Raw genomic sequence first — 27,270 nt, forward strand, 5'->3', positions numbered from 1 at the left:
CAGTGGGTAGAGCGTCAATCTGGAGGCTTCCCATAGTTACTCTCACCCCAGGTTGAGGCTCTATCTTTCCCACTTTCTCAGGAATGCACAGAACAGAGAAGTTGACAAGAGTTTATGTACGAGTGATTTTTGCCTCAGACACCTAAAAGGGCCACCGCCTGAGGCAAGAGGTAGGAATGCCTCCTCTCTTCTTTTCAGAAGGTGAAAACAAAAATCCCATCCACAGCAGAGGGAATTAGCCTGCCAGGCTCTCAGAAAAACTCCTTTAGCAGCTGAGGCCGGAGGGGAGCTAGAAGGGGGCCAGCCCCCTTGAATTTCCCCCTTGGCAGGAGCTGGGAATGAGACTGCTTGTTTTCCTGCTGTTGCTAAATAACTCACTTAGTCCCTTTCTCCAACCTCCTTCCCAGGCTGTGCGCTCCCAGAAGACCAGCAGAAAATAGGAGCCTGAAGTGACACATGAGCCTGGGCTCCAGAGACCGTGGAGAAGTCAAAGCCTGTAATGAGGCTTCCTCCCAGGAATGGTAGGGACCCAGCTGGGCGGTGGGACATCCCCACAGGCACACGTTAGCCCAATATATCAATAGAACATGTTATCATCAACATAACTTGTGGAACGGAGGCATGTATCCAGAGGAAACAAACCCAGGGATATTGAGAGATTTGCCCTCGGTCACACAGCAATATTGGAGGCAGGTTCTGAACTCAGCTTCCTAAATGCAAGCCCATCTGCCATGTCACCCACTGGCTCCGATCCCCTGGCTATGCCACACTGGGTAAGTTGCCTAACCTTCTAAAATCCCATCTACTAGTTGTGTGACCCTGGACAAGTCACTCATCCCTTGTTTTCTCAGTTTCCTCATCAGTAAAATGGGGATGATAGCACCTTCCTCCCAGGGCTGTTGTAAGGAGATGATATGGAAGGTGCTTTGTAAACCCCCAAATACAATAGAAATGCTAGTTGTCATCACCATCATCATCGTTGTTCTGTTGTTCATTTTTATTTACAGTCCCAGAGAGCGTCAGTCATTTGTCGCAGAGCTAGTGAGTGTCAGAGGCAGGACTCGCCTCCCGGATACCAACAAACCCATCAGCCGGCGTTTATGAAGCGGTGACACGTGCCAGAGATGCAAAGACAAAATGAAGCTGTTCCTGCTCTCGAGCGGCTGATGTTCTATCCTTCCAAGACCAGCATCCTAGCCCCAGAGCACAGTTACCTCCTATCATCTGATCCACCTGCTGCCCCATGGCGCACTGACCACTTTTAACCAGGAGAAAATGGATGGAGGTCGCAGACTGGTTTAACGGTCCTCCCAAAGTTACACATTTAGCCAGGGACGGATGCTGGTCTAGACCCTACTCTCCACCTCTGTGTCCCGACTCCCAGCCCAATGCGTTATGCGATAAGCACAAAAGACTTACGTTATAAATTTATTATAGAGGACAAAGGCATTTTCCAAGTTTCCTTCCTCCAGGTACACGGATGCCATTCTCTCCATCTCCACCCCAGATCGGAAATAGCGGCGGGGAGTGATGTCTTCACTGATGGTGATGTTGCATCCTAGCTTACTCAAGGCCCGGACGCGTTCCTCAGGACTCAGGGACACATCTGTGTGGTCCGGCCCGGCAGCTAACTTTTTCTGTAAAGCAACAGGGATCTCTTATCATGGAAGCCACAGCTAGCGTGTGTCCAGGAATGACACCCTCTGGGCCTTCTCCCTGGTGAGGCTGGATCGGAGGCTCAACCCTGGAATGGGGCTTGGAGGTCAGCCCACCCAGCTCTAGCAAAAGACCATAGATCTCCAGCCAGAAGGGGCCTCCAGCTCAAAGTCATGCACGTATGAAGTAGAAAGCCAGGGTCTCACCCCTGGCTCTCTGACTCCAAGCCCAGGGCACTTTCTCCTGTGCCAATGTCTCCACCAAAAGAGAGCTGCTGGTGATGGCTAAAGGGGGAAATGTGTGTACCCTATCTTAAAAATCCCGCTCCTTTCTATGCGACAGCGAGGTGTCCAGATGGATAATCCAGTCCAATCCAATTCAATAAGCCTTTACTAAGAACTCACTTTGTTCAAGAAAGACACTGCCTGGCCCCAAAGACTCAATGACAAAAGTGAAACAGGAAACTCATTTTCCAATGGAACCAAAATCATCACCAGGAATCATCACAAGCAAGACAAAACAGTGGGGAGGAGCTGACACGGAAGTCTGTCCGCATGGTCCTCCTCAGTGTCCAGCCTAGCCATCAGTCCCCAACATTTCCATCCCCATGCGGAGGGAGAGGTAGGCAGGGTATTCCAGAAGCATGAAAAGGTGTGCCCTGGATGAGGGGGCTCTGTAGCAATGGGACCCAGGGATTGGTAGCCTGAGGCCAGATGAGAGATAAGGAGTAGGTGGTGTGGGGAGGAAGTGCTACTCCTCAATTTGGATTCTGTGGTACAAAGCCCAAGTGGCGGACCCTGGTTAAACCTGACTGGCTCATCCAAAAATCTATCCCAGTAAAAGACAAATACAATTCCTATGAGCTCCAGAGGACTCACCCAATATTTACTAAATACCTCTTGTGAGTCTTACTAAGTGGGAATCCAGGAAGGGCTCTTTACTTGGGGCCATCCCTTTGATCTAAATCCCTCAGCTTACTGAGTTACAGGGTGCTGTGACATGGAGCTAGAAAGTCCTGGGTTCAAATCTCACCTCTGATACTTCCTAATTCTGTGTGACCAAGGCCAAGGCATTTAATCTCTTTGAGACTCAGTTTCCATATCTGCAAAATGGGGCACTTATCTCACAGGGTGTTGTGAGGCTAGGATAAGGTTAAGACAATTGTGTAAAACACTCTTGAAGCTCTAACAGACCAATGCCAGTTTCTGTTGATGCTTTTGTCATCCTTCCTGTGATTGTTATCATCTGCACACCTGCTGGAATGCTCTGAAAGAATTACTCCATCTGATCCTTGGCAGAAGATCCTGGGACCAGAGAGCTACAGTGGAAGGGACCTCAGAAATTCTCCCTCTTCGAGGAAACTGTTGCAGAGAGGTTGGGACTTGCCCTAAGTCATAGTGCCTGGCAGAGCTAGGATTTGAACCCAGGTCCTCTGGCCCCAAATTTATTGCTCTTTCTATGACACCTGCTGCCTCTACCTGGGCACCCAGGTGGCTCAGTGGAGAGAGCACTGGATTGGGAATCAGGAAGCTCTGAGATTAAATCTAGCCTCAGGCATTTCCTAGAGCTGTGTGACCCTGGGTAAGTCACAAGTCTGCCTCAGTTTCCTCATCTGTAAAATGGGAATAACAGGGGTCTCTCCCTCACAGGGTTGTTGTGAGGACATTTATATAGCACTCAGCACGGAGCCTGGCAGGTGGCAGGTGCATAATAAACGCGATTTCCTTCTTTCCTCTCTATTCTCTGTGACGTCCGACCTTAGCGTCAGCACCCCACAGTCCCTCCTGTCTGAGGAGCCTCAAACACCACTGCAATAAACCTCCCTAATGCACCAGAACCTTTTCCTCTTACATGGGGACTTATAAAGGACTTATATAAAGTCTTCTATATGGGGCTTTAAAGGAGCTGTGAAGACACTTTTTGTACAGTCTGCTTTTTCCTCTTCTTCTCTCCCAGATTGGTTTCTAGATGTAATACCCAATTTAATGCAGGTCAACAAGCATTTACTAAATGCCTACTATGTGCCAACCAGGCCCCGCATCAGGAGATGCAGAGACAAAAATGAAAGCGTGTCTGCTCCCCACCTCCTGGCAGACAGGAGATGGACTCAGGGCAGAGAAGGCGCCGTCTACCTTTGGACGTGGGCCACGTGAACAATCGTTTTGCTTGCCTAGGCATATTTGTGGCAAGTTTAAGTTTTTCTTCATCTAGTGGGGTCAAGGGGGAGAGGAAGGGATTGAACATAGATTGTTGATAATTAAAAAGCATAAAATTAAATTGAAAAGACCCACTAGCCCCTGTCCTCCAGAAGTTGAATTTTGAGTGGAATTCTTTATCATTTGAGCATTGCAATAACCCTGAGAAATGAGTAACGCAGACATTACTATCCTCATTTCGTAGAAGATGAAACTTCGGCTCAGAGTGAAGGTGGCTTATCTAGGGACACAGAATTACCAAGAGCCAGAGGTAAGATTCGAAGCCAGGTCTCTCCTGACTCCAAATGGTGCCGTCTCTGCCTCCTGACAAACTCTAAATTAAAAAGCTTTTTTTCCACACAACATTCTCATCTAAGTGCAGGCTGGGCACGACAGGAAGTCAGTCATCCTTTAAAGAGAAACTAGAAGTTCAATAAAAATCAGGGCATTTTCTGAGAGGAGAAATGAAGCTGAGTCAAACCAGGTTTGTCTTGCTTGGGCAGGGGCGCCATGATGATGCACTGTTATATTTCTGACACGGTGCTGAGAATTGGACTTTCCCACTGAAAGATTCCAGGCTCCGAGGGGCCAGCCAAAGGTGGGGAACAGCCAAAGTGGTGCTTGGATGACTGGACCATTGGGTGGATGCCTCCAGACAATCCTAACTTGCGACACATGAATCATCCCATCTCATTGGACCCAATGACATGAGTGCCCAGCACTCGCTTGCTCTCAGACGGAAGCCTGTTCTACCCAAAGTGCCACCCCCCCAAAAGGCCATCCTCCCATTATGAGCCAGACTCATGCAAAATGCAGGCTTATGCAGAGCAGCCCAGTTATTTTTAGACCTAGTGAGATGGCAGAGTTATTCATCACTTCCTCAAAAGAGGAGATGAGGAGGGTGCCAGGTGGCTGCAGAGGGGCCCTCAATTAGGAAGCCCCAAGCAAGTGCAGTCCATGGCCACGGTCTGGGCTTTTGTACAGTGTGTGTGTGTGTGTAAGAAGGAGAATGTGAGTGTATGTGAATGTGTGCATTTAAGTGTGTTTGTGAGTATGTGAGAATGAGTATATGTGAGTGCGTGTCTGCATGAGAGTATGTGAATATATGTGTGAGTGTGTATAAGCATGTATGTGAATATATGTGTGAGTATGTGTGAGAAAAAGAGAGTGAATATGTGTGTGTATGTGTGAGAGAAAGAATGTGGGTGTATGCATGTGTGTATAAGTGAGTTTGTGAGTGTGCAAGAGAGTATACAAGTATATGTGAGTGTGTGTATGTGAGTATATGTGTATGAGTATATGTGTGAGTGTGTATGAGAGAAAAGTGAATATATGTGTGACAGAATGTGGGTCTATTTGTGTGAGTGTGCATAATTGTGTTTGTGAGTGTGTGAGAGAGTATACAAGTATATATGAGTGTATGTATGTGAATATATGTGTGTGTGAGTATGAGTGTCTGTGTGTATAAGTGTGTTTGTGAGTGTGTGAGAGCATGTGAGTATATGTGTGTGAGTGTGTTTGTGAGTGTGTGTGCGGTCGCCTTTTTTAAAAGGACATAACAGGTATCAGCTGGTGACATACCAGAGAATTCACAGTCAAAGGCTGATCCATGGTGGTCTGTCTGTCTGCAAATGAAGATCTTCAATGTTCCTTTTCAATCTCTGCATCTGTCGACAAAAAACAAAACCAGGCGAAAATCAGCTCAAGATTTGGCATGAACTGAACTCAGCCGACATTTTTGAAGGAAGTCTCTGCTTCATACTGGGTCTGCTGCTGGGTGCCAGGTACAGAAAAAGCAGAATGGAACCAGCCCCTGGCCTCAACGAGCTCCCATTTTCATCTAGAGAGTTGACCAGCCAGTATGTTGTAGCACTGACAGTCGATTTATTTCTATTACCACAGACTTCCCTGACATTTATAAATTAGTGTGAGCGATCATCTGATGCAGGTTGGTACAAAGGACAGAGAAGTGGTCTGGGAGTCCAGAGGCCCTGAGACTCAAATTCTGCCTGACACACACTGGCTGTGTGACCCTAGACAAGCCACTTAACTTCTCTGTGTCCCAGGTAACTCTCTATGACTGTCAGGGGCAGATCAGGTACCAACCTTTCATTGGGAAAGGGAGTTTCCTCCATCAATTAAATGACAGGTTTGATCTTAAAAAAATCCTGAAAAATGCATGTGGATTCCATGTTCTGTATTTACAATGGTATTGCTAGAGAATGGTGGGATGTCAGTGGTGGAAGGAACTGGAGAGATTGGTTTTCACAGTCCTGCTCACAGAATGTCTGATTTGGGATGGACCAGAGCACGGAGGCCTACTAGCTCAGACCATTCGTAAGGGGAGTCATCTGGCTTCTGCCTGGAGACCTTTCCAGGGAGTGAGGAACTCCCTCCCTTCATGTCAGTCCACCACATTGGTTTTGTCTCAGCAACTCCCCTCCCCCTCCATTGTCCCCAGTTAGTCAGTCAGCAAGCATTCATAAAGGACCGACTATGTGTCAGGCAGTACACTCTGGACCAAGTCAACAAGTCAGACTCCTCCTTTCCATGACAGGCTTCCAATACTTGACAATGAGTCTTCTCCAGATCCTGTCTTCTTCAGATGAAACACTACCATTTCCTTCACCCAGTTTTCTGATTACACCCAGAGGAGGCTTTTCACTCTTCCAGCTGCCCTTCCCTGACCACTCTCCAGCTTGTCAATCTTTCCTCCTCAATTTTAATCCATCTTCTCATCTTACAGATAATGACACTGAAACCAGGAGAAGTCAGTGCTGGGTCCAAAGTTAGTAAACAGCAGAATATGATTTGAATATTATTTATGATGAGGTCAAGGACAACAGTAGATGCTTACAAGAGGGAGAGACAGACCACCTTGGCCTGGGCTAGTCTGAGAAGACTTCCTGAAGGTGGGGAGCAGGAAGGCTGGATTTGAGCTGGGCCTATAAGGAAGGGGGCATACAGCTGAACACAGGGGTGGCTAGGAGGAGGGATTTCACTACAGGAGAGGGGTACAGCCTGAGAAAGGGCTAGGAGGCCAGAAGGGCCAGTGTGCAGGGATTCCTGTCTGCACCCTCCAGCCCAACTGGCTTGTGCAACCTAAAAATAGCCTTTGGGCCTGAAACAAAGCTGACTCAGGTCTGCGAGCCCAGTAAACTCAGCCACAAAAAGGCCTCCATGTACCCAGTAGCTGAAAAACTGCTAATCTGCCCAGCCTTAATGAATGTAGGCAAGCAGGTTTGGGGAAGTAAGACTTCTCAGAGAGAGGAAGGAAAGAAAGGGGGGAAAGGTTAAATATCAGGACATCCAGCAGGCAAGTCCCTGGTAATGGACACACAGGGGCGCTCTATGGGAGAAGCCTAAGTGGACTTACCTTCCCTCTCTCCCCTCTCCTTCCTGCCCTGCCTTCTCTCCCTCCTTCCTTCTCTTCCTCCTTTCTTCCTTCTCCTTCTTTCTTTACTTCCTTCCTTCTCTCCCTCCTTCCTTCTCTCTCCCCTCCTTCCTTCCTTCCCTCCCTCCCACTCCTCCACCCTTTCCAATCTGTCTGCTGACCTCATCACTCAGAGCTCCCACTAAGGTTACCAACAATCTCTCACTTGCCAGGTTGGATGGTCTTTTGTCATTCCTCATTCTTATTTTCCTCTCTGCAGCAGCTGACACCACTGACCACTCTTCTCCTGGATGCTCTCTTCTCTTTGTGTGTTCATGACACTCTGTGCTCTCAGTTCTCCTCCTCCCTGTCAGATCATTCCTTCTCAGTCACCTTTGCTGGTTTATCATCCACATCAGACACGTCAAACAGGTGACCATGAGCCATTGGTGGCCTCCAACACTACCAAGTGTGGCCCAAACCAGATTAAAATGTAATTGGGAAATACCATAAAATAAAATAAATAAAAATGCAACAAAACATAGATAATATAACATTTTAAAACTAAGCCAATATGCAGCCCATAGGGACACTTCTATACGGGTCAATGGTCCCATTTCTACATGACTCTGACATCACTGATGACTCCGTGTTCCTAACTTTGGGTCTTCATGTTCCTCCAGGCTGTCCCAGGCCCTCTTCTCTTCCTTCTGGGTGATGCCCATGCCCTGCCCTGCATTTAACTCCCTAGTAATTATCTGTATATGGTTATCTGCATAGACTTACAACTGTATGGGTTATCATCCTTGATAGAAGGCAAGATCTCTGAGAGTGAAGATTGCTTAGTTTTTTGTCTTGGTACCCCCAGTGCCTAGCACAGTGCCTGGCATAGATCAGGTACTTAATGAATGCTTATTGTGGCGGGCACACTGTTCCTGGAGGAATCAAGACAAACGTGAAATATTCCCTGCCTTCAATGAACTTATAGTCTAACAAGGGAAAAAACCCTCCACATTCAGGTATCTAAAAAAGACAGAGACAGGCCTCTAGGTATACATTACCAGGTACTCTCTCAGCCCACCTTCCATCACCTGCTGTGGGCATCCAGCCCATTAAAAGCATCTGCCCTCATGGAGTCAATGTCCAATAGGAGAAAAGGCTAATTCTTTGAGGTGCCCTGCTCCCCATCAAACAGAACCCCTGAAAGGAAGTGACCCATGCAAGCCCTTCCATTGCTGGCATGTGAGCGCTGAGCGGGGGAGGGGTGATTACGCTAATTCTTGACACTCCACCAAATACTGAGGGTTAACTGGTGAAAGAGGATGCCAAATGCTCACATTAAGATGGCTGCGGTTCAGAAACCCCCACAAGCAAGATGGCAAGACAATGGATATTTCCCACACTTCTGCAGGAACAAACGCCCAAGTTCCAAGGTCCGGTTCTTGGGCAATGAGAACTTTCTGCCCTGGAGTTAGGTCATGATTTCATGGAAGAAGACAGTGCTCAAGGGCTCATTGGCAAATCCAGGCCAGAGGCTGAGGATGTGGAAGCTTCCGACAGACACATCCTAAGACATGCTTATTGCAAGGAAGGGAGATTTTCTCCAGCCTTTCTGCCGGCACTTTTCCCATCTTGTTTTTGTAGAGTTGAGGCAGTCAAATCACCTTCAAATTTAAGATGAGAAGAATGAGGGGAAAAAGTGATAGTATCTGAAGTTTTGCAAAGGACTTTATAATAATAATTGCTAATATTTCTATGGAGCCGTGAGAGTTACAAAACCCTGTCCAGGTGTTAGCCTTTGACCCTTAGCACTTGGGGTCTAGGTGCTATTATTATCCCCTCTTTGTCAATGGGTGGAGAGAGATTACATGACTTATGCAGGGTCATAGAGTTGGTAAGAATCAAAGGCAAAATTTGAACCCAGCTTTGCCAGGCTCTAAGCCCAAGCTTTAACAGCTGTACCAGAGAACCCTAAATAATTAGCACAAGAAAGAGCTTCCTGATTGGTATCAAAGCAAAACCATGAACAAAATAAAACGAGCCGTGTACTCAAACGGAAAGGGGGCTACACTGTGAGTTGGGTCCAAAGCTTACCTTTGTTACTTCCTGCCACTTGAACACAGAACAGGTAGGAGGTAGGGTGAATAGAGTATTAGGCATGGGGTCAGGAACAGCCGAGTCCAAATCTGGCATCAGACACTTACTAGCTGTGGGACCTGGATAAATCATTTCATCGCTGTCTGACTCAGTTTCCTTATCTGTAAAATAAGGCTAATAATAGCGGCTACCTCACAGGGTTGTCGTGAGGCTCAAATGAGATAATAATTGTAAAGTGCTCTGCAAACTAGAAAACACTATATAAACATATGCTGTTATTAATAATTAATAACCATAACAGTATCTGTGGCCCCCATTTGTAAAACAAAGGAGTTAGACTTGGTGGTCTCAAAGCCCCTCCCTGCTCCTCATCTGCCCTCTCTCTCTCAGTCCCAGCTCAATCGTCAGCTCAGACACAGCCTATCCCAAACCTTCAGGGCCTGGAGAGTGAGCGCCCCACTTCTGGCTTTGTGAGTTAGGAATTCCAGGTTTTTCTTGCTCCTACCATCCTGGTGAAACCTGCCTTTGTCTTTAGCAGCCTGAATTACCAAGGCATACAGTATGCTATTAGACTTCTCTGGTCCCTGAGCTGGTCACGTTCTGGGTTTGCTGCCTGAAAAGAGGGCTTGAACTCTGCTGTCTGGGCACCCTGGAGATGTGGCATTGGGGAAGAGAGGGAGGTGGGGTGACCTCACCTGCCCACCTTGTCACACCAGTGCCCCTGGTGTCAGACTCCCCAGTTCCCCATCCCACTGTGGGGATGAGTCTCTGGCAGCAAATGCAGAGATCAGGATGGACAGCCTGGGTGCTAACGGACTTCTCCAAAGGCTGAGCTGGCCAGGGCTGGGAAAGGCTATCACAGGTTTTGGCTCCTGAGGATTTAGAGATCTCAGGGAGGCAGTATTACCTGCTACCAGAGAGTCTCCAAAGGAAAGCGATATAAATGTTATGGAGGAGATGGGGAGCAAGATAGTCATTCTTCCTTGCTCAACTTGACAATAAGTGAATTAGATGATTTCCTGATTTCTCTGTGTGTGTGTGTGTGTGCGTGTGTGTGTGTGCAGGGGAGGGGCAGGGAAGGAGACAGGATTCACAGGATCACTGCTAGAGAACGAGAAGGGGAGAAGCCTTTCAATCCAATCTCTCAGCTCTGCATGAGGAAAGTAAGACTCAGGGAACATTAAACCACTTGCTCAAGGTCACTCAGCTGGTGAATGGGAGGGCCAGCATTTGAATCCAGGTCTTTTGACTCCCAAATCAGTACTGTCCCCACTGTCCCACCCTAACACTTACCTCATGGGATCATGGACTTTGAGGGGGAAGGGACTTTTGAGGCCATTGAGTCCAACCTCCTCATTTTACAGATTAGGAAACTGAGGCACAGGGCAACAACATAACCTGCCCAATGTCATGAAGCTGGGAAGTGTCAGAGCCTCACACCAGACCCTCTGATTCTAGCCCCACAGAAACATAAGTAGATATTATTATCACTAATTAAAACCTCCAGGTTCCTTCTCATTAGCATCCTAGTCACAGGAAAATAGAGTTTCTTTAACAAGAAAATAGGTCATGACTAGAATATTTGACACTTGAAAGTTAAAGCAAGAAAAGACAGATGAACACAGCACAAGGAGTGTGCTAGGCCAGAAAGCCAATTTCCCAGGACTGTCTGCAGAGTCTCATCCCTGCCTGCAGAATAGGGACTTGCCGCTTCCTCAGGAAGTCATTCTATACTCTGTGAATGTTTCTGGGAAATGACTCACTTGGAAATATTCATCTGAGGCCCAAAAGTCAAGGGGAGTTGAGTCATGGGATCCCACTTTTAGAGCCAGAAGGCAATGGAGAGGTCACCCAGTCCAGCCCTTGATTTTACAGATGAGAAAATGGGATCCTGGAGAGCTAAAATGATCTTCCCAGAATCACACAGCAAGGAAGTGGCCAAGCTGAGATTTGAACCCAGGTACTATTGCTGGAATGCTAATAAAGCTGACCCTAGACTCAATACAGCCACTGCTCCTAGCTAGCCACTGCCCCCAGATCGAATCCACATATTTGAACAGGTGTGTCCTTTGACTCAACCACAATCACGACATCCATTTAGGCAGGACCACAATACCTAACTATCCATCTTGACCAGACAGGACCACAATAACTAGCCAATCATAGAACAGCATGACCAGGATGTTTGATCACCAAACCATAGAAGGGACCTAATCCCTTAACAAACCCCTCCTGCCTTTTTAATATGCATAATTTCTGTTATGCAATCAGCATCATTGTGCTATAAATTTGCCTGTATTGTCTTACTAAGTTGCTGGTTCCTCTTGGAGCCTGGCCCACTTCTGAGGGGCACCAATCCTCAATAAATGTCTGTACTTAGATTAGAGATGGTCTGACTCTGAATTCTTCGAGACGGTGCTGCCACAAAATGCTTTGAAACCACAACACTCTGATTCCAATATCTCTCACCACTTACCCTCTGGCATGTGCCAGACTATGGAGAGTGGAGGTAATGACTGGCAAGAAGATAGCTGTGAAATGGTCACTTTCCCCCTTTCACACTGTGGAAGGAAGGGGGCTCTTTCTGCCCAGCCCCATCTCTCTCCCCTCAGAGAGATTCCTTGGGTGGGCTAGTTCCACCGCCATGTTGTACAGAAGACTATCTAGTGGGAACCCTTAGAGAGAGTCCGACTCAAGTCTACACTACTTACCCAAAAGACCCTCCCCCATCCTCATGGTGCCAGTCCCATTGTTCATCCACCTGTGAGGTCCTTTGAGGGCACACAAAGGCCTGGACTGGATACCCAATGGAGGTGCCACCAAAAACGCCAAATTTCCATCATGTAGCAAATTGGGGATTACTGGAAGCAGACCAGACCTGAGCAGAGACCTGAAGGAGCAGCCTGGGTCAGAGGAATGAACACTATGGGAGAGTTAGAGGTTTGGGGTTGGAATCCCAGAGTGGCCACTAGCTAGCTGGCTGACCCCATGCAAGTCTGCCCCACTCTGAGACGCAGCTTTTCTCATCAGTAACAAAGGGTGGGGAGGGAGGGGATCGACTTGGGGATCTGTTATGTCCCTTTGAGCTCCAGAGCCAAAACTCCTGTGTCTTGGGTTGGGTGGACAGGACAAAGGATGGGCTAGTGGCTCCTCTGACTCCAGGTTCATCCCTGATCAAGGAGAAGCAGGTCGCCATCAACCTGGAGAGAGGCTAGCCTGCGAGCCAGACCGGGATTTGGTGTGACTGGAAGAACAAATCTCCCGAGGGAAGTCAGAAAAGCCCTTCTTGGAAACTGGTGGGCCCTTGGCAAAATTCAGCAGAACACTGGTTACTCCAAATGAATTCTTCCAGAAGGCCGAAGTTTTATCCCTTTAAGTGCCGAACCTTCTTTTCCCCTCCAGTCTAAGCAGTTTGGCTAGAACTCTTTCTAAAGCATCACACATGTTTCTGCCTTCCCCAGCAGAATGTGCCAAGCACAATTTAATCTTTGCCTGATGACTCAGGGTCATGAGGATCATAGGACTGGGAGAAGGAAGGGACCTGAGGAATAATCCTGTCCAATCCCTTCACTTTTTCAGATGGGGAAAATGAAGCCTGGAGACCTGTTCAAAGTCACACAGGCAGCAGAGACAGGATCCAGGAGGCTTTGTTTGGATTCAGAGATCTCTCTCCTTTATACCACATTGTCAGTGTGGATGTCATCAGGGCAGGTCTCCACCCATCTGGACCCTTCCACCATATGTGAGTCCAGCCCATGTTCCACCATCAATCTCCTGCCCAGCCCCGGTAAGGGGGCTTTCTTGGGTGCCTCAGGCTGCCCATTTTTGATTCCTCACCCCCACCATGTGACCAGTCATATGGTTCCTAGATTTGAACTACATCAAGAATTCAAAATTCATTCAACAAACATTCATTTGGTGCCTGCAATGATCAAGGCCTTGTGGCAGAGCTGGCACTACAGGATTAAAAAAAAAGAATGAAAAACATTCCCTGCCTTCATTCCTTGAACATCATTCATTACTAAAAAGAGTCTGTGGCTTCATGGCATCCACTACGCATCTCTCTATCATTGTCCTTTGGGCCTAAGATGTCCCATGGAGATGGTGATGTTCTAAGGCCTCCAACTATATGACATCCCTGAAGAGAAGGGTATTTGAGCTGGGGAGCAGATCTCTAAAGTCATCATGTCTTCTATCCAGTGCCATCCAATCTATCCCTTCCAGTGCATTTTGGGTCCAGCCTACTGTGCCTCTGCCTTACCCTAGTATTGGGAGGTGGCCTTGGGTGCTTGTAGGCTTTGCCTAAAGCACATAAGTCCTGGCAGTTTTGGCTAGACTGGAAAGGATTAAAGTAGGGTTCTATTAACAGATCAAGTCTGTGTATGGACCCCCTTGTCACCAGGACATTTCCCACTAGGGGATCATTTTATTTTTGGTTGTGGCAATCCATTTAATTATAAATAATTTCTATAATGAAATACAAAAACATTCCTTGGGTATAGGTTAAGGTTGGATGGCTGCTTGTTGGGGGTCTTATAGGAATAACTGTCAGGTTTGATGAAATGGCCTCCAAGTTCCCTGAAAAGCCTGAGATTCTGGAATCCATTCTTCCTAAGGAGTCCTCAGGAGACCTGGCTTCTACAGGGTGTCCCTAAAGTCTGGACACATAGGAAAAAATGCATATTTTGAAATATTTGGAATATTAACAGACCTCAGCCCCCTTGACTTCTTTTCCTGGGGTATGCTAAAGGAGAAGGTGTACTCAATGAAAACCACAGATGCAACACAGTTGAACGCATAAAGAGTGAATGTGCTAAAATTGATGGCAATGTGGAGTTACTGCATCGAGTTCACGTGAATCTTGCAAAGTTCATCAACCTTTGCATCACAAATGATGGAAATCATATTGAAGATGTTATTTGTTAATATTCCAATTAAATACAATGTTGAAAATTTCATTCATTTCATTTCTTGAAAATATGCATTTTTGCCTATGTGTCCAGACTTTAGGAACACCCTGTAGAACTTTCTTGTGCTCTACTTAACGGTGTGACATTAGGCAAGTCACCTCTTGGGGGGAGGCCTTGGTTTTCAGCTTTGTACAATAAGAAGGACCAATCAGCAGTCTGAAAGATCCTCTCCAAGTATTGAACTTTTTATAAGAAAAGCTTCATCTGGGGACTTAATTTTTGAATTTCAGGAAAGACCTCACAGGATGTACAAATCAGGGCTGTCAAAAATGTGGCCCATGGGCCACATGTGGACCATGTGTGATTTATGCAGCCAGCCTACAAGCATAGAAATTTACATAAATGCTTTAGTAAATGAAGCCGAGCTAGCATAGCTCTCACTAAAGTGGCAAATTAAAATATGTTGTGTATTGCTTCAATAAAAACCTAAGGCTGGACAGCCCTGGTGTTAACCCCACACATAGACACATATGATCACCAGATAGTTCTTTCTTTTGATACTAAAAACGGTATGTTGGACTTTCAGGGGTTCATTCCAAAGGAGAGATAACCATTCTAAAAGAAAGCTCAACGGATCTATTCCTTTGCTGGTATTTTGAATCATGCGGACTGTGGAGGTCCAAAAGGAAGTTAGCTCCCACCATTTTAAAATGTGGTTCAAAGACATTATAGAAACAGACATGTTTTGATGTACTGAAATTTTTTCAATGTAGGGGAATACTAAAAATACACTAAAAATGTGACTTAGTGAAGCAGAGCGACTCCGAATTAAGTAAAAAATAACACTTTTCAGTTGCAAGTCCCACAGAGCTCTAATATGTGCATAATCAATCCTGTGGCTTTAGGACAAATTAAATGTATTTTATTTATCTTTCAACTACTCTCCACAGTCTGGGACAAGTGTATCTTACAAAATTAAAAGAAATAAGGAAGATGAGATAAGGAAGATGAATCTCTTTATTGTGATCCCAGTGAGTCTCAGCTACCTTACTCCAAGTGCTGATGCCTACAGTGTTCTCACACTTTGGAAATTCAGCTGTTGCACTTTGGATAGTGGGGAATGGAATTTAAACATTCAGTTCTGAACCATTTGCCTCAGCAGAACAGTCAGTTATCTACCATTCACTAAGCGCCAGGCACTATGTTGAGAATAAGAGGGTGTGTCTGGGGCCTGCTCTGATTTACCAAAGGTATAATCTCAGGTTCTCAGGGATGGAAGCAACTTCAGAGGCTGCCTAGATCAATCCTTGTCTTAGCAAGAAACAGAAGCCGCCTAAAGCATGCCAGTAGAGATGGGTGCGCTTGAGAAAAATGGTGGAGACAGTACTACAACTTAGCTCAGGAAGACCCAGGTTCAAACCTCACCTTGGATACTGGATACTAGCTGTGTGACCTTGGGAAAGTAGCTTCCTTTCTGCTTCCCCTTTGGGAAAATGGGAAACAATCATATCACCGACCTCAGAGGGCCAATGGGGTGATTAAATGAGATAATGGACAGATATTGTCTCATCAGCCTCATGCCTCCTATCAGTGGGAGCTATTCACATCACGATCGTTTCTCACTCTAGGCCTTCACACTGCTGAGAAGAAAACCTCCTCGCTCCCCACTCATGACAAACAACAGGATGATGAAACATTACAGGAAATGATCGTTCTAGCAAGATGAATCAAACCACAGAAACCATTCAAGTTTGTGTTCTTGGTCCAGCCCACCCAGAAGCCTGCCCCTGCTGCCCTTGGTCCTTCCTGTGAGCTAGAGGGATGGATGCTCTGTGCAGTCTGAATGACAGCCCTCATAAAAGAGAGGGAGAGGGAGAGGGAGAGGGAGAGACAGGCAGACAGGCAGACATAGACACAGAGATACAGAGACTGAGACACAGAGGGACAGAGACAGAGACATATAGGCAGAGACAGACAGAGACATAGGCAGAGAGAGAAACAGAGAGACAGAGACAGAAGGGGAAGAAGGAAAAGGGGGCAGGAGGAGAGACAGGGGAAAGAGAGAGAGAGAAGAGACAGAAGCAGACAGAGATGGAGGGGAGAGAAGAAAAAGGGAGGTAGGAGGAGAGATAGAGACAAGAGGAGGAGGAAAGATGCAGGAGAGAGAGAAGAGATAAAGACAGAGACAGAGAGATGACTAGGGAGAAAGAGAAAGAGAGAAAGGTGGTGGAGAGACAGAGACGGGAAGCAGGGTGGAAGAGAGACAGGGGAGGGGAAAGTAAAAGGAGAGACAGAAAAAGAGACAGAGCAGAAAGACAGAGAGAGAGACAAAGAGACAGGCAGAAAGAGAAAGAGAAACAGAGACAGAGAAAGGGAAGAAGAAAAAGGGAGCAAGAGAAGAGACAGGAGAAAGAGAGAGAGAAGAGATAAAGACAGAGACAGAGAGATGATTAGGGAGAGAGAAAAAGAGAAAGGTGGGAGAGAGACAGAGATGGGAAGCAGAGTGGAAGAGAGACGGGGGAGGAGAAAGGAGAAGGAGAGGCAGAGACAAAGAGATGGAGAAGGGGAGAGAAAGAGAGAAAGAGGGAGGGGGAGAGAGAGATGGGGGAGGAGAGATAAGGAAGGGAAAAAGAGACAGAGAGAAAGTGGGTGCTGGTTCTCTCCAGAATCTCGTGGGGACAAAACAAGCAGGAAGATTCCCCCCACTCTGCCCGGTCATGAGGAAGGTCAATGAAAAATGACTAACAGCAGATCTCCTGTTTCAGAATTAGTGGAGACGGTCCAATCAAATAATGCGGAGGGGGGCCTGGTGCCCAGCACATCAACCAGCAGGGCTAATGGAAAGGGCGTGCGACTGACTCCCTGTGGCTGGCCAGCATGTGCGAGGGAGGAGGAGCCCTCCCAGTGGCCTCACATAAGAAAGTTTCTCCATTTTCACCAGAAGGAGAACGTGTCCGGAGGGTCTGAGGCAGGCCTGGGGATGCCTCAGTGGAGAAGAGAAGGCAGGAGGGGGCTGCTTGCTGGCTCTGAACCTTTCAGGAGTTGCCATGAGGAAGAGGGACCCTACTGGAGCTTTGTGGCCCAGAGGAAAGAGCCAGGGCCGATGGGGGAGAATGCAGAGAGATCCATTCAGACTTGAAGCCAAGAAAGTCTTCTGAGTACTGAGCTGTCCCAGAGTGGGGTGGGCTGCCTGTGGGGCTCATGGCTTCCCCATCACTGAGAGTCTGGAGGCAAAGGCTGGACTACCTGGCTGGGTATGTAGCAGAGGGTCTCCTGACATACTGGATACACGAGGCAGCCTCCGAGGCCCTTTCTATCCTGGGATTCTTCCAGCCTAGATTGGGAGGGGCAAACCAGGGGTTCAAATGCCAATGCTGCTACTGCTACTGTGTGCAAGCCCCATAACCTTACTGGGCCTCAGAGTTCTCATCTGTAAAATGAGGGTAACACCCACCTTCCTCCCTCACAGGGTTCTTCAGAGGACAAAGTCCTTTGAGATCATGTTTGGGAAAGGGCTTGCACACTGTGAAGCGGAAGTCTGATTGCTATCTGAACATTCTCATAGACAGGAAACTTTTGGTAGGAAAACTACAACTTTAGCCACATTAAAGAGATAGGATTAGCAAGAAAATCTTGAGGAGGAATCTGGCTGGGTGAGCTCATAGTCTGTTAACAGCTCTGGGGGAATCATGAAGTTTGTATGAATAAGCTTTGGTTCTGGAGTCAGAGGACATGGGTTCAAATCTTGCCTCTGATGGGCAGCTTGGTGGCAGAGTGGATAGAGTGCCAGGCCTGGAGCCAGAAAGACCTGAGTTCAAATCCAGCCTCAGACACTTACACTTACTAGATGTGTGACCCTGGGCAAATCACTTCACCCTGTTTGCCTCAGTTTCCTCATCTGTAAAATGAGCCGAAAAAATGACAAACTGCCCCAGAATCTTTGCCAAGAGAACCCCTATAAAGAGTTGGATATGACTGAATGACAATTCTGATGCTCACTACCTGTGTGACTTTGGGTAACTTCCATCAGCCTTGGTTTTCTCATCCATAAAATGTATGTGTCAAACCACTTTTGTATAAATAAATGTGTAAAGAATTAAAAAACAAGCGGGTATCTAAAGTGCCAGCCATTAAGACAAAAGCAAATACACATAAGTAAAACTGAAAGGGGTCAAATGAGATGAGCTTCGATGTTCCTTCTAGTTCCAAATCTCTGATTTTATGTCCAAACTTGAACTCATTCCTCCCTCTGCTCCAGTCTCTCTCCCCTAAACCAATCAAACCGATTCCATAAAATGTTTTAGGTGCCTACCATGTTCCAGGCCCATTGGCAGGTGCCGGGGGTCCAAAGACAAAAAATAAAACCATCCCTGCCTTGGAAGGCCATACTTTCTGGTGGAGGGAACAGGCTTTCCCCACGTGCTCTCAGGTCAGTTTGAGGCAGCTCCAAGCGGTCCCCCTCATTACCATCTCTCTTCCTTCCTTCCCATACCAGTGAGATACACTTGACCATTGGTCCTCCTAGCACATCTGGTCAGGGATACAACAAGGTGAATCATGAGGGAGCTCGTGAGTCCCCCAGACTCACTTCCTGTCTGGGGTCGGCAGTCATGGACAGGAAGAGTGCTCCAGTGGTCCAGCTTTGGGTGTCACTCTGTTCAAGGTCACCCCCTGCCTCAGGGTTGGGAGGGACTGCTACTTTGACCTATCCCAGAACAGAAATCCCCTCTACTACATCCATTAATTCAAAATACATTTAGTAAGCACATACTATGCACAAAGTGAGTCATGCTGGGTGCTGGAGATATGAAAACCAAAACAAAGCCATCCTTGTCCTCAAGAAGTTTATATCCCACTGGGGTTTTAAAATATGGACACAGATTAATAAAAATGCAAATAAAGTGGTTTCAGGAGGGAGAGAGTAGTGATGCCTGAGAGGATCCAGAAAGGCCCCACCTACCATGAGGCACCTGGGCTGTACTTGAAGACAGCTGGGATTCTAACAGCCAGAGGAGAAGAGGATGTGCATCTGGCATGGGGCACAGCCTGGGCATAAGACCAGAGATGGCAGGTAGAATGTGGTATTCAGGGGGTGAAGAAAAGTATTAATACAATACTGCATACTGCATTTTAGGCTCAAGTCTGGTGGAAACACCTTTATTTAATTTAATATTAATAAAATATCCAAGTTTTTTTTTAGCATGGAGAGAGAGGGATGCCCAAATTGGCATAGAATCCAATTCCCTAAGATATGACTCTCTCAGGTAACATTTATAGGAACCCCGAAGAAAAAAAAATCACAATATGTATAAGTGCAGTTTGGGTGAACATTCCAGAATTAAGTAAGCAGGTCACCATTTCATCCCCTTTTGGGCTCTTGCTTTGGAGCACTCAATGGAAGAGCCGTATGGAAGTAGGAAGGCCCCTCCCTTTCAAGGGAACAGGAGCACTCCCTTGAGTGGGCACTGGCTCCAATCACTTCAGGGGTGTTTGGTTCTCACCCTTCATCCATATGCCTAAGGAAGGCCTTCTAGACCTCAACCTATTGCAGACAGTTCCTGGGGGCTTTTCCAGGAATTTTGGAAAAGGCATTTAGAGCAAAAGAAATAGAGCAAAAGAAATAGTGTTTCTTAGTAATTCTAGAGAACCTAAAAATGAAGGTTTTTGAATGTTCCACACATAGAACAGGAAATAGGCCAGTCTGATGAGAAGGAAGATCACATGTGGGCATCCAGCCTGAAGACTTTCAGGGTGGAGATCTACTTCACTCTGCACAGTTACTTCATGCCATGCTTTCAGGGCTCCTAACCATCCTAGCTGAACTCTTCTGGATGATGCCAGGTTATCAATGCCTTTCTTAAATGGTGGCATCCAGAATTCAATATGACACATCAGATGTGTTCTGATTGGGTCAGAGGCCACTGGCATGGTCACCTCCCAAGTTCTAAAATACTCTGAAATATCAGGGGCATGACACAAGGAATCATGGGCAGCCTGTTGGTGATGAAGCCTTTCCATATCTTGCTTGACTGGTCCTTGAAAAGTACACACAGTCAGTCCATCCCCAAGCTCATCCTTGAAGCCTCTTGGCAATGATGGACCAGTCAGTTTGTGTGAGCTCTCCTGGGAGAGTGTCTGAGAAGCCACAGCTGCCTCCTTGCCACAACAATTCACCTAACGACCTAACTCCATATTTGGCCTGTGCTTCAATTCCAGATATTTTTCAGATCAACTTCCATGAAGCCACACCTTCCCCATCTTGGGATTTGTGAAATTGATTTTTTGGACTGCAGTATAAAACTTGACATTTATCTCTATGAAATTTCATCATACTAGATTCAGAGCACTGCTGTGACTTGTCTTTTTGGGTACTGACTCTATTACCCATCCCCCAATTGCCTTTTCATCACCTGTAAACTCAACAAGCCTGACATGTTTATGCCTTTATCCAAGTCATTGATAACTATGATATAAACAGTAGGGGGCTAAGCAGAGACCCTTGCAGCACTCCCCTGGAAACATCTTTGCAAGCTGACAGCAAACCATTAGTTAAATTACCCTGGGTTACAGTTATCCAACCAGTTCTAACACCACCTACATGGACTGTCATCTACCCCCACGCCTTGCCATCTTGCCCATGAGAACAGCATGAGGGATCTGGTCAAATGTTTGGCTAAAATCCTAGCTCTGAAGAGGATCTCTTCTTGGCAGTACTGGAGGACCATGTGTGGCACACGTCTTACTCTGTCACGCATGATTGGCATGTTGGTTTAGTTGGCTGAATTGTTTGTGCCTTTTTCTTTTTATTCTTTGTTATAGGAGATGACTCCCTGGGGAAGGGATGAGGAGGGGTGCACTTTGAAATAAAGGGAATATAGAAACAAAAGATCAATAAAAAATTTTAAATTAGAAAAAATCTGAGCTATCTAAAGTGATTCTCCAAGGAACACAATCTTAAATCTTCTTATAGAGGCTTGGATGAGGAGTAGGGACCAAAGCTTAGCTATGTGACCCTGGACAAGTCATTTTTCTCCTTTGAGTCTCATTTTCCTCCTCATCAAACTCCACTCCAGATCTAACCACAGGGTCCCTGTGCTTATCAAATTAAATTTACTTTCCTCACATTCAAGGCTCTCCAGAGCCCAGCCCCATCCAACCTCCTCCATTCCATCCCTCCTAAGCCCACACCGTCAACTCTAGTCTACCTTCCCTCTTATCTAGCCTACCCTTGTACTGGCTGAATCCCATATCGAGGCTTTGCTCTTTTCCCTAAATATTCTTCCTCTTCTCCTCTTGAATTTCTGCTTCCATCAAACCTCCAGGCTGATCGGTCAGAAAACTGAGGCCCAGAGAAGGTCGATGTCTTGCCCCCAGTTGTAATTTGTAAGTGGCAGAGTAGGGATATGAACTCAGGTCCTCTGTCTCCTCCCCTCCAGGTAGTGCTGAAAGCCCTGGCTTGGGAGTCAGGAGATGGTGCTTGGACACTTACTAGGTGAGTGACCTTGGGCAGCTCACTCTCCATCCCCTGCTTTCTTCATCTATCAAATGGGCCTGTAACCCCTCCCCCACAAGCTCACTTTGGGATCCAATGAGGTAATGGAAGCAGAGAGCACTAATGCCCCATGTGGATGTCAGCAATGGCAGTGGGGAAGGGAAGGAACACGTCCATGGCCTTCATCTCCAAGCAAGTGATACTCCACTTTTCAAAGGAGTGGACTGAGTACAAATTTCTCACGTTACTACAGCCTTTTTAGTTTGACAAATTCCTCTGCTTTAAAGAACCTTGGGGAGGCAGCATATGGCAGAAAGCGTGCTGACTTTGAAGTGAGAGGACCTGAGTTCCAATCTGCCCCTCACTAGAACAGCAGCCTTGGGTGAGTCGATGACCTTCTCTGGGGCTCAGTTTTCTGACCCGATGAAGTTGGACCCCAAGGTCTCTAAGGTCCCTGCCAATGGCCAGCCTAGGATTCTCTAACTAGATCTAAAGGGATTATATTCCCATTCTCCCTCCGAAGAAACTGAGTCTTGAGAGGTCACATAGTTAGGAAGTGTCAGAGCCAGGATTTGAACCTGTCTCTCCTGACTCCCAGGCCACCCCTCTTTCCACTTATTGTTAGAGTCTTGTGACAGCTAGAGGAGCTCACAGAAGCCTGGGGGACCAGGATGCTTCTCTCCAGCACAAGGGGCTGCTAAGGAAACACAGAGGTTACCAGGAAAGCACAAGACTCACCCCAAACCCGTGTCGCTAAGCAACCTGCACTGATGGGCCAAAGCAATGCACAGTTGGTTATTTTTAACTTTAGAAATAATTATGCAGAGAATATTAACAATAATCTGCATCTTGGCTCTTAGATAAGTGGCTGGACCAAGGCGGGTGGGGTGGGGCTGGGGGTGGAAATGAATGGGTCACTCTGCTCCAAGCTCATCTCACTGGCCTCCCCAAGCAGAATCCCTTCTGACAAAGAAAGCTGTGTGTTCCAGAGGAGAGGGCTGACTCTGGTGTTAGGGGACCCAGGTTCGAATCCCACTCCATGACCTTGGGCAAGTCACCTAGATCCCCTGGACCTCAGTTTCTCCATCTATAAAGTGAGGGCTTTGGACTAGATGGACCTTGAGGCCTTTCTCTCTCTCCTTTGGACTTCCTTAGAGCACCCTGGGAAGGAGAAAGCCAGGCCATCACCTATCCCAAAAGGCCAAAGTCACACTCCCCTTCCCTGTGGCAGGTCTACAAATGCACCAGAATCTCCATTCCTGATCCCTGGGATTGCACAGTCAGTCAATACATGCTTATTAGGCATCTACAACGTGCCAGGCACTGTATGTCACTGCCTATGGCAAAGCCTCCAGGGCACAGCTCAGAAGGCTGTCTAGTGTTGGTCCTGACACTCACCAGAAGGAAGGAACACTGATTTTGGTGGCAGAGACTACGGAGCTGAATTCCAAATCTGCCACTGACCACCTGGGGGCGGCTTCACCTCTGGCCATCAGTTGGCTCTGAGTAAGGCATTTGGCCTAGGAGCTCTCCAAGGTGCATTCTTGCTCCAAAGCTTCAGTTCTTCCATTGTGGCTGTGTGACCTTAGGTAGGTCACCCCCTCTCTCTGAGCCTCAATGATCTTGTCTGTCAAATGATCTGCTGGGCAAAGGGATGTGTCTGGAAGAGAATCTGTCTGAAGTAAATGCTTATAATGCCCTAGCTTGTGAGGTTAGAGGAAAGGGGGAGGGGATGCCAAGTGAAATAAGTCCAGAAACCTGAAAACAAGATCATTGTCCTTAGGATAAAGGCCTGCGCTGGGGATTAGGAGACCTGGGTTCTTAGCCCCCTTGCATCTCTGGGCCTCAGGTTTCTCATCTTCCAAATGAGGGCTATCATGCCTAAGGTCAATTCCAGCTCCAAGATTCTATGATGTTACGGTCCCAGGGTGTAATTGTGGGAGCTAAATTTAGCATCCTGGCTGGGAATGTTCAATTGGTAAGTGACTCCAAGGCCCCAGAAAAGATAGAAAAGGATGGAGAAAGAAAAGGAGAGGAGAGACGAGAAGAAAGAGGGAGGGAAAGAGGAGAGAACAGGTTTATGAGATTGGAAGGAAAAGGCAGACTGAGAGGAGGAGGGAGGAGAGGAGAGGAGAAAGATGGGAAAAGGAGATAGAATATGACAGCAAGGGAGAAGCTGATATACTTGGGCACAAGAAATGGAAATGAAAACAAAGAGAGACAAGTAAAGGATATGGTAAAGTTGTATTTAAAAAAAACCAAAACTTCCCACAAAACTTTGAGAAGAAAAGCTCAGCAAAAATCCTTGGCCATCTGTTTATTCTGCTGGGAGCTCTCCTCCCATAATAGGAAGGCCCTGGACCCAGGGTTATGGCCAGTGTGACCAGGAACATTCAGTGATCGGCTAGATCTAGAAAAAAAAACCCTCCTGCCCTGACATCATTCAGTTTCACTGTCAATGACAGGCTTTGGCAATCAGAGTGCTCACTTTTCAAAATAACAATTCTGTTGACTGCATAAGGTCATTCTCCACATTGCCTTCTTTCTCTGGAACTTGCAGCATTTCCCCAGAATGTTGGATTGTATGACCTTAGGCAAGTCACAAGCCTCTACAGAATTCTGTTTGTCCATCTATACAATGTGGGTGGGGTTTGGACTGGGCTCCTGCCAACTCTTAACAATGATGACCCCAGGAGGACAGGCTGTCTCACCCTGTTATTCTGTACTAATAAAATATTAAAAGCATAGAGTTGTGTTTTTTTAATCCTCTAGGGTTGAGGAATTTGAATGTAAGGCAACAGCAGTCAGGGTAATTTCTGTGCCTGGAGAAACTCCCACAGTGACTACTCTTCCAGCGTCTCTGAGCAGACCAGCCCTGATGGCGCTCGTTTATTGTTTAAATTATTGATCACGAGCAGGAGGAGCCTTGGAGAATGGTTCAGAACAGCTTGGCCAACTGAGCCCAGGGATTTCTTCTTCCTTCCTCCTCCCCCCAACTCACACACACATATTCTCTCTCTCTCTCTCTCTCTCTCTCTCTCTCTCTCTCTCTCTCTCTCTCTCTCACACACACACACACACACACACACACACGCTCCAGTGCACACTCTCTCACACACATACACAAATCCGAGCTGGTCCAGAGTGGGCTGAGTGGCAGTGTGTGTGTGTGTGTGTGTGTGTGTGTGTGTGTGTGTGTGGACACCAGACCCCACCTGGCCCAGATCATCCTCTGAGGATCACCAACAGCTGCTCGCTCACTACTCGTAGCTCACGGTCAATTCCGCCCGTCTTCCCTAAGGGGCCAAAGCTCACTTCCTTCCATCCCAAGAGCGGCCAGATCACCGCTGTGCGCGGCCTTGGGAGTTCGAGGGCCTGGCTTCCACGTTCCTCGCTTGGTGCGTGGGTGACCTTGAGCGAGTCCCTTGCCCTTTCTCGGGCTGCCTAGCTTTCCTCCCCTATCCCAGGTGTTTGGAGGTAAGGGGTTGGGGAAGTTTCCCCCGGGGCTCCTGCCTGCTGGGGATGCGGGGCTCCGGAGGGAAGTCCTCCTCAGGTACCTGGGCACCTCGCTGCCACCCGAGAAGGAGTGAGCGAACTGTCAGCAATGCGCACACTTCCGCCCCCCTCCCCCAAGTCCCGGACAAGAGACCTAGGCAGGTGCGCACCGCCGCACCAGCCCTCGCTGACACAAAGGCATCCAGACAGCCGCGCACACACACACACACACACACACACACACACACACAGAGGGGCAAGCGACGCCCCCCCCCACGCCCAAGTACAAAGACACACGTGCCTAAGTGCAAACAAGCGCACCCCAGACACACGTACACACACGCACACACAATCACACGCGCAAGCGCGCGCACGCACACACACACACTCACACGTCTGCTCACCGGCAGCCCTGGATGCGCAGGATCCCTCGTTGGGGTCAGTGGGCCAGTCTCCTGCCTCCCGGCCGGGCATCTAAGAAACGCGGAGGGAAGCAGAGCAAAGGAAGACCCGGGGCGCCTAGCCGCTCACCAGCCTGCCCTGCTGCCGGGTGCCGGCTCCCCTTTCCAGTCCGCCACCGGCCGCAGGCTCACCACGGGTTGCTGCTCCTTCCTCCCTGGCTCTCCCCGATCGCGATCGTGCGTCCGGGGTAGCCCCCGCCTCCTGCTCCGCCTCCTGAGGCTGCTGTGGCTCCCGTCTCCTTCCCAGGAACCTCTGGGCAGCAGCTGGGCCGGTTACCTGCTGCAGAGCCCGGCCAGGAGCACCCTCCCGGACAGGATCCCAGGACTCAATGGCCCCCCGCCCGGCCCCGCCCGAGCGCTTCCTCGGCCCAGTCCCGCCCCCGCCCCTGCCTCCCCGCCCCCGCCCCGCCTCCTCCTTTTCTTCCTGCTCCTCTCGCGGCTGCCACAGCAGCATCCTGAAGCCGCGCACAGGTAAAGGGAGGCACCTTCCCAAGAGCGCAGGGTCAGGCTCCGCGGCGCCCGCCGTAGTCAAGGAGTTGAGAAAGGTGACCTGGATGTAAAGCTCCCCCTGCTGGGATGGGCTCCGAGGGGGGATCCGAGAGCTAGGCAAGAGCAAGGCTGTTCCCAAGGCTTGATCCGTCCTGGCAGAAAACAGGAAGCGACCTCGCTGGATCCCAGAGGATGCAAGCTCATTGTGGCCGGGGCTGGAGAGCTGTTTTCCCAGCCAGGGAGACCTGCCCTGGGTTCCTGCTCTGCTTCCGACACACTGACTGTGTGACCTTAGGCTAGTGACTTACGGTCTTGGGGCTCCTGGCGACTCTCCAAGACTGCCCATCGCAGAGAAGAGAGCGCCAGCCTGCATCGGTGGAGGGATCTGCCTGCTTCCTGCATTTTGAAATCTCAGGGCCAGACCCTATTTCCTGGCCCGTCTTGGCCCGGGAGTACAAGAGTACTGCTGCCTAGTAAATGCTCGTTAATTAATTGACTAATCGAACAAGGGATTGGTTGAATAAATTGTGCTACACCGACACAATGGAATCTTACTCTTTTCATCTTATTTTATTTTTCAGTGAACAAGCACTGACGTTTTCTACTTCCCACCCCTCCCAATTTAAAAGGAGAAAACCAAAACAAAATCCTGATAACCAGTACAGTCAAGCGAACACAAAGTCCCACCCTGTCCATGTGGCTCATTCTGCATCTGGGATCCATCACCTCTCAGAAGCTGGGGATGCGGGGCTCCGGTGGGGCTGCCTCCTCACTGCCACCCGAGAAGGAGTGAGCAAGCTGTCCGCAGTGTCAACAACGTTCGTTCCTGAGGCCTCTGGGATCCTCCAGAAGTCACTGCAATGATATGAGACCTTAAACGGTTCACAGTTGTTTATCTTCACACCATTGTTGTTCTTGTATATTGAACTGTTCTCCTGGTTCTGCTCTTTTCACTTTGCATCGGTTCATACAAGTCTTGCGGTATTTCTCTGAAATCACCCCTTTTCTCATTTCTTAGAACGAAATAGTATCCCGTTACATTCCTAGACCATAATTTGTCCAGCCATTCAGGCAGCGATGGGCACCACTTTTAGTTGGCAAC

General features: G+C 48.0%; 1 protein-coding gene across 1 annotated transcript in view; it reads right to left on the bottom strand.

Annotated features, from left to right (window-relative positions):
* The window catches only part of STAMBPL1 (STAM binding protein like 1), a 42,495-nt gene extending 16,446 nt beyond the window's left edge, over positions 1-26,049 (bottom strand). Inside the window, exons 1-3 of the mRNA XM_036735591.1 lie at positions 25,623-26,049; positions 5,433-5,518; positions 1,420-1,637 (exon numbers count right to left, since the gene is read on the bottom strand). Coding sequence (XP_036591486.1) covers positions 1,420-1,637; positions 5,433-5,462 — 248 coding nt within the window. The 5' untranslated portion in view covers positions 5,463-5,518; positions 25,623-26,049. The remainder of the gene's footprint in view (positions 1-1,419; positions 1,638-5,432; positions 5,519-25,622) is intronic.
* Positions 26,050-27,270: the final 1,221 nt, after the last annotated feature.

This window comes from Trichosurus vulpecula, chromosome 8 (genome assembly GCF_011100635.1).
Source record: "Trichosurus vulpecula isolate mTriVul1 chromosome 8, mTriVul1.pri, whole genome shotgun sequence".
Classification (NCBI taxonomy): Eukaryota; Metazoa; Chordata; class Mammalia; order Diprotodontia; family Phalangeridae; genus Trichosurus; species Trichosurus vulpecula.